Below are 20421 nucleotides of genomic sequence, written 5' to 3' on the forward strand. Positions count from 1 at the left end.
TTGTGTTTCAGTTTTCAGTAGTTGAATCCTTTGACGTATTGTTGATTTCAACATTTTTAATTTTCAACAAATTAACTGGGTTGGTTGAAAAGTGATATTAAACTTACATACCATGCATAGTGGGAGAGAAACAGAATTTATACTGTTTTTCATACTAAGATGGACCAAGATATGTTTTGCTTTTGCACATATTTGTTAATTGGTTTAGCAAGAGTCTGTTGATTGGTCAGTCATTGGGTTAATTTGTTTTACTATATGTTCAAATCAAGCTTTATTTATACAGCACATTTCAGACATGGATGCAACACAATGGCTTCACAGGAAAAAACAATGAAAATAAACAAATATTTACCACAACAAACATAAGAGGATAAAAAACAGAAGATTAACAACTGAAAGACTAATGAGCATCCTAAGAAAATGCCATTGATTAAAATATGAACAATTGGATGCAACATCCAACCCAAAATATCAGCTTGTTTTTACTACATTGTTTGTTTTTACGTTCCCCAGCAAGAAAACATGAATAGAAAAACCAAAGCCTGTAACACCTTCCCCCTTAGTAAGGCTAGGCCTCCCGCTAGCGGGTCACCTGCCAACAACATCCGGTGAAATTGGAGGGCGCGCAATTCACATAAATAATCATAATATTAAACATTTATGAACATTTTTTTTATTTATTTTACCTTTATTTAACTAGGCAAGTCAGTTAAGAACAAATTCTTATTTTCAATGACGGCCTAAGAACAGTGGGTTAAATGCCTTGTTCAGGGGCAGAACGACAGATTTGTACCTAGTCAGCTCAGGGGTTTGAATTTACATACAAGTATCTTAAATTCTTGTTAATCTAACTGCATTGTCCGATTTACAAAAGGCTTTACAGTGAAACCATGCGATTGTTTGAGGACGGCACAACATATTTTCCAACCAGCACAGGCTTCATAAAAATCACAAATAGCGATTAAATCAATCACTTATATTTGAAAATCTTCCTGTTTGCAATCCCAAGGGTCCCAGCTACAACATGAATGGTTGTTTTGTTAGATAAAATTCTTGTATCCCAAAAAGTCAGTTCAGTTGGTGCCATCGATTTCAGTAATCCACTCATTCAACATGCAGACAAAGGAGTCCAAAAAGCTACCGCTAAACTTTGTATAAACAAGTCAAACTACGTCTCTATTTAATTCTCAGGTATCCTAAAATCTAAATAAACGATAAAATGTCATACATAAAGAAGTATGTTCAATAGAAAAGTAAAATTAGCAAGCGCACGCGGCGCCCTCTTCATAGTGCGCCAACAGACTGATATTATACCGGGACTCTTTGTACAAAAACTTCAAATTCTTGCTAGTTTTTGAAGAAACAAGCCTGAAACAATGAAGAAAGACTGGTGACATCTAGTGGAAGCTATAGGAATTGCAATCTGGGAGCTGGAATTACATATAACCCATAGCTTTCCATTATAAGACCCTAGGAGCTCCTAAACAATTCCCGTTGGTTTTTCTTTGGATTTTCGCCTGCCATATCAATTGTGTTATAGTCTCATACATTATTTTATGCCCAAAGTAAACTGCCTGTAGCTCAGGCCCTGAAGCCATGATATGCATATAATTGGTACCATTAGAAAGAAAACACTTTGAGGTTTGTAGAAATGCTAAAATAATGTAGAAGAATGGAGAAAAGCCAAAGAAAAACCAACCAGAGACCATCCTCTTAGAATCGCAAGAGAAAGGTCATATTGAAAATTAGCTCCCTGCATGCAATTCCTATGGCTTCCACCGGGTGTCAGCAGTCTATATTCAAGGTTTCAGGCTTGTAACTTCAAAAACGAATAAGAAATATCAGTTTTAGTAGAGGGACACAGTCCTGGAAATTCTTGTTTGCGCGCTATGAAGACATTACGCACCTGCTAAAATCGGTTTCCTGTTGAACATACTTCTTTCCAAAATAAATATTATAGTTTGATTACATTTTAGGGTATCTGAGGAGTAAATAGCATTTGCATTTTGACTTGTTGAAACAAAGTTTAGGGGTAGATTTTAGGATTCCTTTTGATGTCGGGCGCCGTCCTCAAACAATCGCATGGCATGTTTTCGCTGTAATAGCTACTGTAAATCAGACAGTGCAGTTAGATTAACAAGAATTTAAGCTTGTTAAAATCCATAATATTTATGATGATATATTCCAACAGGAAGTTGTCCCTCTAGCGGATCCATATTACCATGACTACCGGGACTCCTGTCCCTAAACTGATTATAGACTCAATTCATTATACTGCGTCCATGTGTATAACTAGCTGGACCCCTGTCCCTAAAACTGATTATAGATTTATTATACTGCGTTCAGGTGTATAGGCTGCAAGTACATTGAAATTAAATTGTCTTCTTTTCAACTTTCACTTTCAACTAAAACCAAACTTATATTGTAGATTGGGCATAGTCTTATTTTCAATAACATTTTGCTAAGTGGGATAGCCCCAATGTCACAGTCTTAACGTGTCCAAATCAATAGTCCAAATGCAAAAGCAGTTTGTGATAAATTGAAAACATAAAATGTACTATATACACAAACATCTGCCACAATAATCGTATTTAAAAAAACAACCAAGCACCTTATTAACTGCAGAAGAACCAAAAACGCTGTTGTTTTGACAAGTAGAAATAAATCACTGATATCGATTAGGGGGGAAATCAGGTTGTATGTGCTGTTGAAACAATCACAACTAAAAAAAAACATGGACATGGGAGATATCTTTTATCTCACTGGTTAGAGGACAATCTGCAGAAGACAGTCAGCTACATTTTGGAGTGATGCATTTAAATGTAGGGGTCGCTAAACAAAGGAACGCAACACTTATTTGTCATCACTCATTGATATCATGTTGAAATCAATTGTGTGACAGGAGGGAGATGAGGTTGCACGTTCTGTTAAAACTAAAAGATCAAAACCCACACAACATCTGGGACTAATGTTAACATCACTGGTTAGAGGACAATTTGTAGAAAACAGCTGGCCACATTTTAAACTGTTGCATTTTGATTCAAGTGGGTCACCGACATGGTAAGTGTAACACAGCTCTTATTGTGTTAGTCACTTTTTGTTAAATCACATAAAAAGTACTCTTTCAATTCAGAGCCTGGATTTTTCCCAAGACTAATATCCATATCACGCTGAAATCAATTGAATGGGGCAAACGTTTAGGGTTCTACATTGTGAAATACCTTTGTGACATAAATTCACTGATATCACAAAATAACTCCTTCATGTATGTATTTTCTGATGTTTGATCAGAGATCTTTTATCAGAGTATCTCTTGTAACATTGATCACAGCTATAAGGTTTCTCTCCTGTGTGTGTTCTCTGGTGTGATGTCAGATGGCCAGATCGACCAAAACTCTTCCCACATTGACCACAGCTATAAGGTTTCTCTCCTGTGTGTATTCTCTGGTGAAGAGTCAGAGAGCAAGATCGACCAAAACTCTTCCCACATTGACCACAGCTATAAGGTTTCAATCCTGTGTGTGTTCTCTGGTGTAGAGTCAGAGAGCCAGATGTAGTACATCTCTTCCCACATTGTTCGCAGCTGTAAGGATTCTCTCCTGTGTGTGTTCTCTGGTGTATTATCAGCTGGCCAGATTGACCAAAACTCCTCCCACATTGACCACAGCTATAAGATTTCTCTCCTGTGTGTGTTCTCTGGTGTAGAGTCAGAGTGCCAGATGTAGTAAAACTCTTCCCACATTGACCACAGCTATAAGGTCTCTCTCCTGTGTGTATTCTCTGGTGTGATGTCAGCTGGCCAGATCGACCAAAACTCTTCCCACATTGACCACAGCTGTAAGGTTTCTCTCCTGTGTGTATTCTCTGGTGCATTTTCAGGTGGCCAGATTGACCAAAACTCTTCCCACATTGACCACAGCTATAAGGTTTCTCTCCTGTGTGTATTCTCTGGTGTAGAGTCAGAGTGCCAGATGTAGTACATCTCTTCCCACATTGAACACAGCTATAAGGTTTCTCTCCTGTGTGTGTTCTCTGGTGTAATGTCAGCCGGCCAGATGTAGTACATCTCTTCCCACATTGACCACAGCTATAAGGTCTCTCTCCTGTGTGTATTCTCTGGTGTAATGTCAGATGGCAAGATTGACCAAAACTCTTCCCACATTGACCACATCTATAAGGTTTCTCTCCTGTGTGTATTCTCTGGTGTTGAGTCAGAGAGCCAGATCGACTAAAACTCTTCCCACATTGACCACAGCTATAAGGTTTATCTCCTGTGTGTATTCTCTGGTGTGATATCAGGCTGGTTGACTGAGTAAAACCCTTCCCACATTGAACACAGTTATAAGGTCTCTCTCCTGTGTGTGTTCTCTGATGAATTTTAATGCCTGATGAGGTGAATCTCTTCCCACAATCAGAGCAGCAGTGAATTCTCTTCCCTGTGGGTCTCTGCTGGTGTTTCTTGAGGTGTTCTGATCTGGAAATACTTTTCTCTGCCTCTTCAGCATCATGAGGTTGTTGAGGCTCCCCAGAGGAGCCACTATAGTCCCGTATCTCTCCTGTGTGAACAGCAAAGTCAGACAGATGATTAAAGGCCCACAACAGTGGAAATCCACTGTAAAAGGTGATGCCAACAGCATAGCCATAATGTTGCACAACAATTGATGTCTGTAATGAATGTTAAAATTATTTGACAATTGTCTTAAAATGAGCAACAAGTCACATTTTGTCTAAAATTTCACATTAGTAGTAACATTAAGATTGTAGACTAGAAATACGTTATTCATGTTGTTGAAACTAAGCAGTGTGGCAGAAGTCTTTTGGTCTCCAATACAGGCCCCTTTCTGTGTTGTTAAAATTGCGGCACGAGAGCAATTTGTTTGCAGAAACTCCTCCCTGCTAATGAGGAAACCACTAGTTATGGATGTAGTATATATCTGGTGTCGTGGAAATTTCCTGTATTACCACATCATGAGAGAGCAAACCACACACAAGTCAGAGTTATCATAAAGTCCATCTTTTAATAACATGAACTTCACCATAGCCCTCTGACTCTCAGATCAATTCAGTGTCATAAATGAATTCTCTGAGAGTGCTTACAAAACAGTCCTTGGTATCATTTATAGCCAAGACACCCATCAAAACTCACATGACGAATAACAGATCTTAGGAACATTATACAAATAACCTTTTACCAGAAAAAGGAGTATCCCATAATTTATAGCATTACATTATACAAATAACCTTTTACCAGAAAAAGGAGTATCCCATAATTTATAGCATATAGCATTAGCTATAAATTATCGTTCAGTTTGGTCTCCTAAACCAAAGCTCCTATCTCGTTCTTGGTACCACTTAGAACCCAAAACATTACCTCATCCAATGGCATATATCAAATACACCCCTTCCTGGACAAGCTTACAGAGAGACGTGACTGGCACACAGACATTGTGGAGCCACCTAACTGGTTCCCCATTAATCACACAATCCCCTCACATGGTTTAGGAATAGTTTACAGACACATTCACAGATAAGACTAACCCAACCTCTCCCCCCTCTGGGCCCAAGTAACTTTTCCCCCACATAAGCATGCTTATGAAATTAATAAAACATCTTATTTATAAATGTTACCTAAAGAATTCTGATTCTGCCACGACACTGGTAATGAGGAAACCACTAGTTATGGTTTCCATTGAGGCGGCAGGGTAGCCTAGTGGTTAGAGCGTTGGACTAGTAACCAGAAGTATGCAAGTTCAAACCCCTGAGCTGACAAGGTACAACTCTGTCGTTCTGCCCCTGAACATGCAGTTAACCCACTGTTCCTAGGCCGTCATTGAAAATAAGAATTTGTTAACTGACTTACCCAGTGTGAAATGAAACCTTAAATAAAGGTCAAATAAAAAATAAATGGATGTAGTATATCTGGTAATGAGGAAACCACTAGTTATGGATGTAGTATATCTGGTAATGAGGAAACCGCTAGTTATGGATGTAGTATATCTGGTTATGAGGAAACCACTAGTTATGGATGGAGTATATCTGGTAATGAGGAAACCGCTAGTTATGGATGTAGTATATCTGGTAATGAGGAAACCACTAGTTATGGATGTAGTATATCTGGTAATGAGGAAACTGCTAGTTATGGATGTAGTATATCTGGTAATGAGGAAACCGCTAGTTATGGATGTAGTATATCTGCCAGGAGCAAAAATGGTGAGCAAAGATTTTAGTTTTTCACAATGTATTCTGAATGTAAATGGGGGAAAACTCAGCAGAGTAACCTCCATTTCCAGGTTTCTTATGAGTGCATTTCACACTACTTTGGATTATAATTGTAAGGCTCCTGCTTAATATAATGTTTGTGTCATCACAACCGCTTTGTACTTAAAAAATGCTCTTTGGCTAGCTTTTCCATCAGCCTGACAATGAGGGTTTGTACACTGTTTGCCAAATCAATTTGTTACGGATGTTGGATCCAACGTGCAGCACGGCATAACTGTCTTTACCAGAGTAATGAATGAAGAAACACTTTGGTTGTTGTTGCATGTCGTGATGTTGTCATTTGACTGGAATTCAGAAAATGATTTCCTGGATCAGCTGATGATAGATGAACATGTGACTAACTAAACAGCTACAGTATTAAGTATGATGTGTAATTATTGAAGAACTGCGTTAATGACAGTATCCATTTGGGTGTTGTCAATAAAGTTACGATTTTTTATTTCACCTTTATTTAACTTCTTATGGCTGGGGGCAGTATTGAGTAGCTTGGATGAATAAGGTGCCCAGAGTAAACTACCTGCTCCTCAGTCCCAGTTGCTAATATATGTATATTATTAGTATATTTGGATAGAAAACACTCTGAAGTTAAGAGTACGGTGATTGACAGAGTCGAAAGCCTTGGCCAGGTCGATGAAGACGGCTGCACAGTACTGTCTTTTATCGATGGCTGTTATGATATCGTTTAGTACTTTGAGCGTGGCTGAGGTGCACCCGTGACCAGCTCGGAAACCGGATTGCACAGCGGAGAAGGTACAGTGGGATTCTAAATGGTCAGTGATCTGTTTGTTAACTTGGCTTTCGAAGACATTAGCAAGGCAGGGCAGGATGGATATACAGTGCCTTGCGAAAGTATTCGGCCCCCTTGAACTTTGCGACCTTTTGCCACATTTCAGGTTTCAAACATAAAGATATAAAACTGTATTTTTTTGTGAAGAATTAACAACAAGTGGGACACAATCATGAAGTGGAACGACATTTATTGGATATTTCAAACTTTTTTAACAAATCAAAAACTGAAAAATTGGGCGTGCAAAATTATTCAGCCCCTTTTAGTTTCAGTGCAGCAAACTCTCTCCAGAAGTTCAGTGAGGATCTCTGAATGATCCAATGTTGACCTAAATGACTAATGATGATAAATACAATCCACCTGTGTGTAATCAAGTCTCCGTATAAATGCACCTGCACTGTGATAGTCTCAGAGGTCCGTTAAAAGCGCAGAGAGCATCATGAAGAACAAGGAACACACCAGGCAGGTCCGAGATACTGTTGTGAAGAAGTTTAAAGCCGGATTTGGATACAAAAAGATTTCCCAAGCTTTAAACATCCCAAGGAGCACTGTGCAAGCGATAATATTGAAATGGAAGGAGTATCAGACCACTGCAAATCTACCAAGACCTGGCCGTCCCTCTAAACTTTCAGCTCATACAAGGAAAAGACTGATCAGAGATGCAGCCAAGAGGCCCATGATCACTCTGGATGAACTGCAGAGATCTACAGCTGAGGTGGGAGACTCTGTCCATAGGACAACAATCAGTCGTATATTGCACAAATCTGGCCTTTATGGAAGAGTGGCAAGAAGAAAGCCATTTCTTAAAGATATCCATAAAAAGTGTTGTTTAAAGTTTGCCACAAGCCACCTGGGAGACACACCAAACATGTGGAAGAAGGTGCTCTGGTCAGATGAAACCAAAATGGAACTTTTTGGCAACAATGCAAAACGTTATGTTTGGCGTAAAAGCAACACAGCTCATCACCCTGAACACACTATCCTCACTGTCAAACATGGTGGTGGCAGCATCATGGTTTGGGCCTGCTTTTCTTCAGCGGGGACAGGGAAGATAGTTAAAATTGATGGGAAGATGGATGGAGCCAAATACAGGACCATTCTGGAAGAAAACCTGATGGAGTCTGCAAAAGACCTGAGACTGGGACGGAGATTTGTCTTCCAACAAGACAATGATCCAAAACAAAGCAAAATCTACAATGGAATGGTTCAAAAATAAACATATCCAGGTGTTAGAATGGCCAAGTCAAAGTCCAGACCTGAATCCAATCGAGAATCTGTGGAAAGAACTGAAAACTGCTGTTCACAAATGCTCTCCATCCAACCTCACTGAGCTCGAGCTGTTTTGCAAGGAGGAATGGGAAAAATGTTCAGTCTCTCGATGTGCAAAAACTGATAGACATACCCCAAGCGACTTACAGCTGTAATCGCAGCAAAAGGTGGCGCTACAAAGTATTAACTTAAGGGGGCTGAATAATTTTGCACGCCCAATTTTTCAGTTTTTGATTTGTTAAAAAAGTTTGAAATATCCAATAAATGTCGTTCCACTTCATGTCCCACTTGTTGTTGATTCTTAACAAAAAAAATACAGTTTTATATCTTTATGTTTGAAGCCTGAAATGTGGCAAAAGGTCGCAAAGTTCAAGGGGGCCGAATACTTTCGCAAGGCACTGTAGGTCTAACAGTTTGGGTCTAGAGTGTCACCCCCTTTGAAGAGGGGGATGACCGCGGCAGCTTTCCAATCTTTAGGAATCTCGGACGATACGAAAGTGAGGTTGAACAGACTAGTAATAGGGGTTGCCACAATGGAGGCAAATCATTTTTGAAAGACAGGGTCCAGATTGTCTAGCCCAGCTGATTTGTACGGGTCCAGGTTTTGCAGCTCTTTCAGAACATCTGCTATCTGGATTTGGGTAAAGGAGAAGCTGGGGAGGCTAGGGCAAGTAGCTGCGAGGGGTGCAGAGCTGTTGGCCGGGGTTGGGGTAGCCAGGAGGAAAGCGTGGCCAGCCGTAGAGAAATGCTTATTGAAATTCTCAATTATCGTGGAGTTATCGGTGGTGTCAGTGTTTCCTAGCCTCAGTGTAGTGGGCAGCTGGGATGAGGTGCTCTTATTCTCCATGGACTTTACAGTCTCCCAAAACCTTTTGGAGTTTGAGCTACAGGATGCAAATTTCTGTTTGAAAAATCTAGCCATTGCTTTCCTAACTGACTGTGTGTATTGGTTCCTGACTTCTCTGAAAAGTTGCATATCATGGGGACTATTCGGTGCTAGTGCAGTACGCCACAGGATGTTTTTGTGCTGGTCGAGGGCAGTCAGGTCTGGGGTGAACCAAGGGCTATATCTGTTCTTAGTTACACATTTTTTGAAAGGGGCATGCTTATTTAAGGTGGTGAGGAAATTACTTTTAAAGAACAACCAGGCATCCTCTACTGATGGGATGAGGTCAAAATCCTTCCAAGATACCCGGGCCAGGTCGATAAGGCCTGCAAGTGTTTTAGGGAGCGTTTGACAGTGATGAGGGGTGGTCGTTTGACCGCGGACCTATAACAGATGCAGGCAGTGATCGCTGAGATCCTCATTGAAAACAGCAGAGGTGTATTTGGAGGGCAAGTTGGTCAGGATAATATCTATGAGGGTGCCCATGTTTACAGATCTAGGGCTGTACCTGGTGGGTTCCTTTATAATTTGTGTGAGATTGAGGGCATCTAGCTTGGATTGTAGGATGGCCGGGGTGTTAAGCATATCCCACTTTAGGTCACCTAACAGAACGAACTCTGAAGATAGATGGGGGGCAATCAATTCACTTATGGTGTCCAGGGCACAGCTGGGAGCTGAGGGGGGTCTGTAACAGGCGGCAACAGTGAGAGACTTATTTCTGGAGAGATTCATTTTTTTAATTAGAAACTCAAACTGTTTGGGAATGGACTGGAAAGTCAGGCAGGCTCTCTTTTTGACAGTTCTATCTTGACAGAAAATGTTGTAGTTGGGGATGGAAGTTTCAGAATTTTTGGTGGCCTTCCTAAGCCAGGATTCAGACACGGCAAGGACGTCAAGGTTGGCGAAGTGTGCTAAAGCAGTGAGTAAAACAAACTTAGGGAGGAGGCTTCTGATGTTAACATGCATGAAACCAAGGCTTTATCGATTACAGCAGTCAACAAATGAGAGTGCCTGGGGACACGCAGGGCCTCGGTTAACCTCTACATCACCCGAGGAACAGAGGAGTAGGATGAGGGTACGGCTAAAGGCTATCAGAACTGGTTGTCTAGTGTGTTGGGAACAGAGAATAAAAGGAGCAGATTTCTGGGCGTGGTAGGATAGATCCAAGGCATGATGTACAGAGAGGGGTATGGTAGGGTGCGGGTACAGTGGAGATTAACCTAGGCATTGAGTGACGATAAGAGAGGTTGCATCTCTGGAGGCACCAGTTATGCTAGGTGAGGCCACCGCATATGTGGGAGGTGGGACAAAAGAGTTCTCTGAGGCATGTTGAGTGGGACTAGGGGCTCCGCAGTAAAATAAAACTACTACCCTAAACAGTATACAAGGCATATTGACATTAGAGAGACATAAAGCAAGGTATAAAGCAATCACAGGTGTTGATTGGGAGAGCTAGCTAAGACAACAACGGGTAAGACAACAGTTAATCAGCTAAGACAACAACAGGTAAAATGGTGATGAATGGGCAGAGGGGGTCAGTTAACTACACACAGGGCCTGAGTTCGAGGCTGGGGCCGACAGATAAACAAAATAAAACAAAATGGAGAACCGTGATTAACATCTTATGGCTGCAGGGGAAGAATTGAGTAGCTTGGATGAAAGGTGCCCAGAGTAAACGGCCTGCTCCTCAGTCCCAGTTACTAATATATGCATACTATTATTAGTATTGGATAGAAAACACTCTGAAGTTTCTAAAACTGTTTAAATTATGTCTGTTTGTATACCAGAACTCATATGGCAGGCAAAATCCTGAGAAAAAATCCAAACAGGAAGTGGAAATTCTGAGGCTGGTAGAGTTTCAACCAAGATCCCATTGAAATCACAGCGAGATATGAATGAGTATTCCTACTTCCTACGGCTTCCACTAGAGGTCAACAGTCTGTAGAACTTTGTCTGATGACTCCACTGTGAAGGGGAGCCGAATGAGAGTAGAATGAGTCACCACTGCCATGAGGTGAACATTCTTTGACCACGCGCGTTCATGTGAGGAGGACCTCCGTTCCACCGCTCATTTGAAGTCAATGTAATTCTCCGGTTGGAACGTTATTCAAGATGGAACAACAGTCTAAAGATTGATTCAATACATCGTTTGACATGTTTCTACTGACTGTTACGGAACATTTGGACATTTCGTCAGGTTTAGTGAACGCGCTTCGTGACTTTGGAATTGTTTACCAAACGCACTAACCAAAGTAGCTAATTGGACATAAATAACGGACATTATTGAACAATCAAGCATTTATTGTGGACCTGGGATTCCTGGGAGTGCATTCTGATGAAAATCATCAAAGGTAAGGGAATATTTATCATGTCATTTCTGGTTTCTGTTGACTCCAACATGGGGGCTAATTTGGCTATTGTTCTGAGCTCCGTCTCAGATTATTGCATGGTTTGCTTTTTCCGTAATAAAAAAAAAAAATCTGACACAGCGGTTGCATTAAGGAGTATATCTATAATTCCATGTGTATAACTTGTATTTTCATCTACATTTATGATGAGTATTTCTGTTGAAACGATGTGGCTATGCAAAATCACTTGATGTTTTTGGAACTAGTGAATCTAATAAACCAATGTAAACTGATTTTTTTATATAAATATAAACTTTATCAAACAAAACATGCATGTATTGTGTAACATGAAGTCCTATGAGTGTCATCTGATGAAGATAATTCAAGGTTAGTGATTCATTTTTATCTTGATTTCTGCTTTTTGCGAATGCTAGATTTCGCTGGAAAATGGCTGTGCTTATTGTGGTTTGGTGGAGACCTAACATAATCGTTTGTAGTGCTTTCACTGAAAAGCCTATTTGAAATTGGACACTTGGTGGGATAACAACAAGATTACCTTTAAAATTATATAAGACACGTATTTGTTTTAGGAATTGTAATTATGATATTTCTGTGGTTTGAATTTGGCGCCCTCAATTTTCACTGGTAGTTGTCATATCGATCCCGGTATTGGGATTGCAGCCATAACAAGGTACACCATTCGTGAAAATCTATTTTTACACTGGGAGCAGAAAATGCTTTTCTCCTGTGTGTATTCTCTCATGCCTTTTCAGGTTAGTTAACATGGTAAAACTCTTTTCACGCTGGGAACATTGGTAAGGCTTTTCTCCTGTGTAGTAGTCTCACATTCTTTTTTAGGTTTCCTATCTTAGTAAAACTCTTTCCACACTGGGAACATTGGAAAGGCTTTTGTCCTGTGTGTAGTCTCTTGTGCCTTTTCAGGTTAGCTAACACAGCAAAACTCTTTACACACTGGGAGCATTGGAAAGGCTTTTCTCCAGTGTGTGTCCTCTCATGCAGTTTTAGGTTCCCACAGTTTTAGGTTCCCACTATTTTCACAGTGGGAGCAGTGGTGTTGTCTCGCTGTTTTGGGCATCTCTGTGCCTGGTTCCCCTGAAGGACTCTTCCTGCTGTCAGAGTGAGAGTCTGGTTCCTCTCCTTGCAAAGACACACAGAGTATGTCATTAAACACAGACCTAAATGAAACCTCCACATGATTAAACTGTCTTCCTATGAGGAAGAGATAAAAGAGCAGAACTGGTCATTACAGAGTGGCTGTAGTGCTTTGTAGGCTGGGTAAATCCATTTGATTTCAATAAATTTTTTGACAGCATCCCTTTTGATTGAAAAAAATATTTCCTTACATGTTTAACTATGGAAGAAGTGGTAAGAAAGTGACTTCATGTAACTGAATGTAAAAACATTCATGAGATATACAGTACCAGTCAAAAGTTGACACACCTAGTCATTCAAGGGTTCTTTTGTAATTTTACTATATTCTACATTGTAGAATAATAGTGAAGACATCAAAACTATGAAATAACACATATGGAATCATGTAGTAACCAAAAAAGTGGTAAACATTTAAAAATATATTTGAGATTTTTCAAAGTAGCCACCCGTTGCCTTGAAGACAGCTTTGCACACTCTTGGCATTCTCTCAACCAGCTTCACCTGGAATACTTTTCCAACAGTCTTGAAGGAGTTCCCACATATGCTGAGCACTTTTTGGCTGCTTTTCCTTCACTCTGTGGTCCAACTCACCCCGAACCATCTCAATTGGGTTGAGGTCGGGTGATTGTGAAGGCCAGGTCAGCTGGTGCAGCACTCCATCACTCTCCTTCTTGGTAAAATAGCCCTTACACAGCCTGGAGGTGTGTTGGGTCATTGTCCTGTTGAAAAACAAATGATAGTCCCACTAAGCGCAAACCAGATGGGATGGCGTATCGCTTCAAAATGCTGTGGTAGCCAGACAGGTGTGTGCCTTTCCAAATCATGTCCAATCAAGTTGTAGAAACATCTCAACGATGATCAATGGAAACAGGATGCACAGCTGAGCTCAAAGTAGAGTCTCATAGCAAAGGGTCTGAATACTTAAATAAGGTATTTCTGTTTTTTATTTTTTTTCTCTAAACCCATTTTCTCTTTGTCATTATGGGGTATTGTGTGTAGATTGATGAGGATTTGTATTTATTTAATCCATTGTAGAATAAGGCTGTAACGTAACAAAATGTGGAAAGAAGTGACAGGGTTAAATACTTTCTAAAATATATCTCTAGATAAATAAATATTTATATTTGTTATTATATCTCTCAGATAAAGGACAGACACTCAGAACAAACTTCCTTTAGATGTTTTGGGGGAAACAATGTTACTATGGTTACTGTTGTGCCATGTTGTGAATGTTATCCAATGTGTTACAGCAGTACGGCCAAATCATGTTTTGACATAAATCAATGATCCTTGGTATAACCTTAAAACAGTACTATACTGGGGAAGCCCTTCATGATGGAGGGTGTTTCTACAGTACTATACTGGGGAAGCCCTTCATATTGGAGGGTGTTTCTACAGTACTATACTGGGGAAGCTCTTCATATTGGAGGGTGTTTCTACAGTACGATACTGGGGAAGCCCTTCATATTGGAGGGTGTTTCTACAGTACTACACTGGGGAAGCCCTTCATGTTGGAGGATGTTTCTACAGTACTACACTGGGGAAGCCCTTCATGTTGGAGGGTGTTTCTACAGTACTATACTGGGGAAGCCCTTCATGTTGGAGGGTGTTTCTACAGTACTATACTGGGGAAGCCCTTCATATTGGAGGGTGTTTCTACAGTACTATACTGGGGAAGCCCTTCATATTGGAGGGTGTTTCTACAGTACTATACTGGGGAAGCCCTTCATATTTGAGGGTGTTTCTACAGTACTATACTGGGGAAGCCCTTATGTTATTTAAACCTTCTTAAAACAATTCCATATCGCTTAGAAGAACCTCCCCCTCAGACAAGGCTTAGACTATAATGGGTTAAACTATCTGAAACTTACATTACTCTGAGACTAGTTATCCTGGGATCTTACATTACTCTGAGACTATGAGACTCTCTCAACACCATAGTACCCTCCAAGCTCGTCATCAAGCTCGAGACCCTGGGTCTCGACCCCGCCCTGTGCAACTGGGTACTGGACTTCCTAACGGGCCGCCCCCAGGTGGTGAGGGTAGGCAACAACATCTCCTCCCCGCTGATCCTCAACACTGGGGCCCCACAAGGGTGCGTTCTGAGCCCTCTCCTGTACTCCCTGTTCACCCACGACTGCGTGGCCACGCACGCCTCCAACTCAATCATCAAGTTTGCGGACGACACAACAGTGGTAGGCTTGATTACCAACAACGACGAGACGGCCTACAGGGAGGAGGTGAGGGCCCTCGGAGTGTGGTGTCAGGAAAATAACCTCACACTCAACGTCAACAAAACTAAGGAGATGATTGTGGACTTCAGGAAACAGCAGAGGGAACACCCCCCTATCCACATCGATGGAACAGTAGTGGAGAGGGTAGCAAGTTTTAAGTTCCTCGGCATACACATCACAGACAAACTGAATTGGTCCACTCACACAGACGGCATTGTGAAGAAGGCGCAGCAGCGCCTCTTCAACCTCAGGAGGCTGAAGAAATTTGGCTTGTCACCAAAAGCACTCACAAACTTCTACAGATGCACAATCGAGAGCATCCTGGCGGGCTGTATCACCGCCTGGTACGGCAACTGCTCCGCCCTCAACCGTAAGGCTCTCCAGAGGGTGGTGAGGTCTGCACAACGCATCACCGGGGGCAAACTACCTGCCCTCCAGGACACCTACACCACCCGATGTCACAGGAAGGCCATAAAGATCATCAAGGACATCAACCACCCGAGCCACTGCCTGTTCACCCCGCTATCATCCAGAAGGCGAGGTCAGTACAGGTGCATCAAAGCTGGGACCGAGAGACTGAAAAACAGCTTCTATCTCAAGGCCATCAGACTGTTAAACAGCCACCACTAACATTGAGTGGCTGCTGCCAACACACTGACACTGACTCAACTCCAGCCACTTTAATAATGGGAATTGATGGGAAATGATGTAAATATATCACTAGCCACTTTAAACAATGCTACCTTATATAATGTTACTTACCCTACATTATTCATCTCATATGCATACGTATATACTGTACTCTATATCATCGACTGTATCCTTATGTAATACATGTATCACTAGCCACTTTAAACTATGCCACTTTGTTTACATACTCATCTCATTTGTACATACTGTACTCGATACCATCTACTGTATCTTGCCTATGCTGCTCTGTACCATCACTCATTCATATATCCTTATGTACATATTCTTTATCCCCTTACACTGTGTACAAGACAGTAGTTTTGGAATTGTTAGTTAGATTACTTGTTGGTTATTACTGCATTGTCGGAACTAGAAGCACAAGCATTTCGCTACACTCGCATTAACATCTGCTAACCATGTGTATGTGACAAATAAAATTTGATTTGATTTGACTAGTTATCCTGGGATCTTACATCTTACATTACTCAGACTAGTTATCATGGGGAATAGTTTTAATAAATTTGCAAAAAATCTAAACCTGTTTTTGCTTTGGCATTTAGGGGTATTGTGATGGCATTATGGGGTATTGTGATGGCATTATGGGGTATAGTGTGAAGATTGATGAGGATTTAAAAAATAATAATACATTTTAGAATAAAGGGATTACATTTTTGGCCAATATTTTCCTTCTCCCAAAAAACGATACTGATAACCGATATTTAAAATTTTAGCGGCTTTTTAAGCATTCTAGTACAGTTAAAAAGTTAACAAACACACACACGGACGCAGCGGTCTAAGTCACTGCATCTCAGTGCAAGAGGCGTCACTACAGTCCCTGGTTCCAATCCAGGCTGTATCACATCCGGCCGTGATTGGGAGACCCACAGTAGTTGTCTGTTATTGGTGTAGAGAGGATGACAAAGGAGAGGGTTCCCACAGTAGTTGTCTGTTATTGGTGTAGAGAGGAAGACAAAGGAGAGGGATCCCACATGTGGATAAGAAGATGCAAATGATCCTTATTACTAGAAAATATTCATTTTAGGAATTTTACAACTTTAGCTCTCTAGGTCAAGCCAGTAGGCTACAGTAGGTTGTATCTCTCTAGGTCAAGCCAGTAGGCTACAGTAGGTTGTATCTCTCTAGGTCATGCCAGTAGGTTGTATCTCTCTAGATCAAACCAGTAGGCTACAGTAGGTTTTATCTCTCTAGGTCATGCCAGTAGGGTGCAACTCTCTAGGTCATGCCAGTAGGGTGCAACTCTCTAGGTCATGCCAGTAGGGTGCAACTCTCTAGATCATGCCAGTAGGTTACAGTAGGTTGTATCTCTCTAGGTCATGCCAGTATGTTACTGTAGCTTACATCTCTCTAGGTCATGCCAGTAGGTTACAGTAGGTTGTATCTCTCTAGAGCAAACCAGTAGACTACAGTAGGTTGTATCTCTCTAGGTCAAGCCAGTAGGTTACAGTAGGTTGTATCTCTCTGGGTTCATTTTCTAACACGGGGGTTGTGGAATTTCTCTGCTTTTTATTCAGGAAACACGTTCATGTGGTACAAAGAACTGATGTGTCAGTAGCACAGAGGGAATGAAGGAACATGGAATAAGTACTGTAATTGCTTTTGTGTTGAGGGAGTATTTTATAGAGAGCTATAATGGATTTATTACAGTAGGTTGCTTCTCTCTAGGTCATGCCAGTAGGCTACAGTAGGTTTTATCTCTCTCGGTCATGCCAGTAGGCTGCAACTCTCTAGGTCATGCCAGTAGGCTACAGTAGGTTCTATCTCTCTAGGTCATGCCAGTAGGTTACAGTAGGTTGTATCTCTCTAGGTCATGCCAGTAGGTTACAGTAGGTTTTATCTCTCTAGGTCATGCCAGTAGACTACAGTAGGTTGTATCTCTCTAGGTCATGCCAGTAGGCTACAGTAGGTTGTATCCAAGTGGAAACAATTATCAACCCAATGTGGAAAGTGTCGAATTTGGTCAACAACAAAATGAATGTCTTATTTGCTACGTGAAGTTTGCTTGATCCAACAGAAGTGTCGTAATGATTAAGTTGTTATGTGGACACATGACATACCGACAACTTTGATAAAAACACTATAGGAGTTGTCTCCAGATCGCTATGCATATTCATGCTAGTAGCTTAGCATCTCTCTCCATTGAAAACAGGTGGTTGACCACAACAACCCTCATAGATTATAAACAATAGATTACAATAATAAGATGTATCCACCAATCCAAAGAAAGGATAGGCGGGAGCTAGACAACCCGCTGTGCCGCTTTGTGGACAACGACTCCCCTTGTTAGGGCGGAGAGACATCTTGTCAGTATATCCATAATCTTTGGTGTGGCCAACACAACTCTCACATGGCACTATTGGGGGGCACGGTGTGTAGTAAAACATCACTACACGAAAATCACAACATGCCGTGCCACCCAGTCTGCAGTCAGCAGATAGACCCTTCTCAAATATACATGTTAAGTGACTTTTTGGAAACGGAACGGAGAAAACAAGGGGTAGCTTGCTCTCTACGTCGTCTGATTCCAGACATATCAGTCATCATCCCAGGGCCCTCCGTTGAAGAGGTATTGACGAGCCAACTCCGAATATCCAAAATTAAAAACAAATTTAAGGTGGAACTTACTGGTGTTAATCAGATCTCCTATCTCCTCTTCATCTTTCAATGTGACAGTAATCTCTCCTTCCTTCTTCACTCCAAAAACGACATCCTCCTCTTCTTTTACTGTAACAGTAACATCTTCCTTCTCTTTCACTCTGAACGAGTCTTCCTCTTCTTTCACTGAAATGTCTTTCTCTTCTTCTTTCACTGTAACAGCCTCATCCTCTACTTGTTTTACTGTAACATCCTCCTCTTCCCTCTCCTCTTTCACGACAATGTTCAGCCCCAGACCTTCTTTCTCCGTCCAGCAGACCTCTTCTTTAACAGGAGGGGAGTAGTTTAGGGAACTCATGGTCGGGGATGTTAGCTAGGTAGCTAATTATTAGCGGCTTGACTAGTGCTAATTTAACCAGCCAGCTGACTAATAGAAAATAACGTAATATTAAATTAAATAGATTAACAAGTATATACAACAGAAGTGTGTCTAAAACACAGTAGTCAATATACACCGAAAGCGTGTAAATATCTTGAATATTTCGGCTGTATTGGCTAGCAAGCTAGCGAAGTGGTTGACGAGCTGTTTATGAAGAACTGTCCACTAGATTATACGTCACGCTGGGAGCGTCGCCTGAAAGACGCACATCCCCGTCTGCTGACTGGAGGGGAAACGCAGTTGAGGATCATATTTTATTTTCAGACAAAGTTCATTTTAAATGGATTTAATTAAATAATACTATTATATTGAGACATACATAGACAGGAATGTCTTGATTGATTAGTGCGAATAAAACATGTTTATTACTGCGCATTTAAGGCAGTTTCATTAAGTCAAACTAAATCTACATGGTGTAACTTCAGGAAACAGCAGAGGGAACACCCCCCTATCCACATCGATGGAACAGTAGTGGAGAGGGTAGCAAGTTTTAAGTTCCTCGGCATACACATCACAGACAAACTGAATTGGTCCACTCACACAGACAGCATCGTGAAGAAGGCGCAGCAGCGCCTCTTCAACCTCAGGAGGCTGAAGAAATTCGGCTTGTCACCAAAAGCACTCACAAACTTCTACAGATGCACAATCGAGAGCATCCTGGCGGGCTGTATCACCGCCTGGTATGGCAACTGCACCGCCCTCAACCGTAAGGCTCTCCAGAGGGTAGTGAGGTCTGCACAACGCATCACCGGGGGCAAACTACCTGCCCTCCAGGACACCTACACCACCCGATGTCACAGGAAGGCCATAAAGATCATCAAGGACATCAACCACCCGAGCCACTGCCTGTTCACCCCGCTATCATCCAGAAGGCGAGGTCAGTACAGGTGCATCAAAGCTGGGACCGAGAGACTGAAAAACAGCTTCTATCTCAAGGCCATCAGACTGTTAAACAGCCACCACTAACACTGAGTGGCTGCTGCCAACACACTGACACTGACTCAACTCCAGCCACTTTAATAATGGGAATTGATGGGAAATGATGTAAATATATCACTAGCCACTTTAAACAATGCTACCTTATATAAATGTTACTTACCCTACATTATTCATCTCATATGCATACGTATATACTGTACTCTATATCATCGACGGTATCCTTATGTAATACATGTATCACTAGCCACTTTATACTATACTATGCCACTTTGTTTACATACTCATCTCATTTGTACATACTGTACCCGATACCATCTACTGTATCTTGCCTATGCTGCTCTGTACCATCACTCATTCATATATCCTTATGTACATATTCTTTTTCCCCTTACACTGTGTACAAGACAGTAGTTTTGGAATTGTTAGTTAGATTACTTGTTATTACTGCATTGTCGGAACTAGAAGCACAAGCATTTCGCTACACTCGCATTAACATCTGCTAACCATGTGTATGTGACAAATAAAATTTGATTTGATTTGATTTGATAAATCTAAATAAGTAGCTAACAATACATCATGTAGATCTATATAATGAACAGACTAGGTCTATACTGCTCCTACATGGTGTAACAATACATCATGCAGATGTATATAATGAACAGACTAGGTCTATACTGTTCCTGCTAATAATATTTGTGTAATTCTCAAAACTTTTGGCCAGGACAGTACATTTTACTCAACTGCGTTACACTGGTGAGTAAAAA

At 41.1% G+C, this 20421-nt stretch overlaps 1 protein-coding gene across 1 annotated transcript; it reads right to left on the reverse strand.

Annotated features, from left to right (window-relative positions):
* Window positions 1–242: 242 nt before the first annotated feature.
* LOC110487400 (uncharacterized) lies at window positions 243–18896 on the reverse strand. The gene is made up of 2 exons (XM_036942381.2): window positions 18310–18896; window positions 243–4556 (listed from the first exon to the last, which is right to left on the reverse strand). Exons 1-2 carry the CDS (start codon window positions 18635–18637, stop codon window positions 3262–3264), a joined length of 1623 nt encoding a protein of 540 aa, XP_036798276.2. The 5' UTR covers window positions 18638–18896; the 3' UTR covers window positions 243–3261.
* Between the last annotated feature and the right edge of the window lie 1525 nt (window positions 18897–20421).

This window comes from Oncorhynchus mykiss, chromosome 13, assembly GCF_057628025.1.
Source record: "Oncorhynchus mykiss isolate SJ-2025 chromosome 13, ASM5762802v1, whole genome shotgun sequence".
In the NCBI taxonomy this organism is placed as follows: Eukaryota; Metazoa; Chordata; class Actinopteri; order Salmoniformes; family Salmonidae; genus Oncorhynchus; species Oncorhynchus mykiss.

Coding starts and splice junctions, on each gene's coding strand:
- LOC110487400 (XM_036942381.2), bottom strand. CDS start 18,637: ATGAGTTCCCTAAACTACTCCCCTCCTGTTAAAGAAGAGGTCTGCTGG. Junction 4,557..18,309: donor AGGAGATCTGATTAACACCA/GTAAGTTCCACC, acceptor CTGTTCACACAG/GAGAGATACGGGACTATAGT.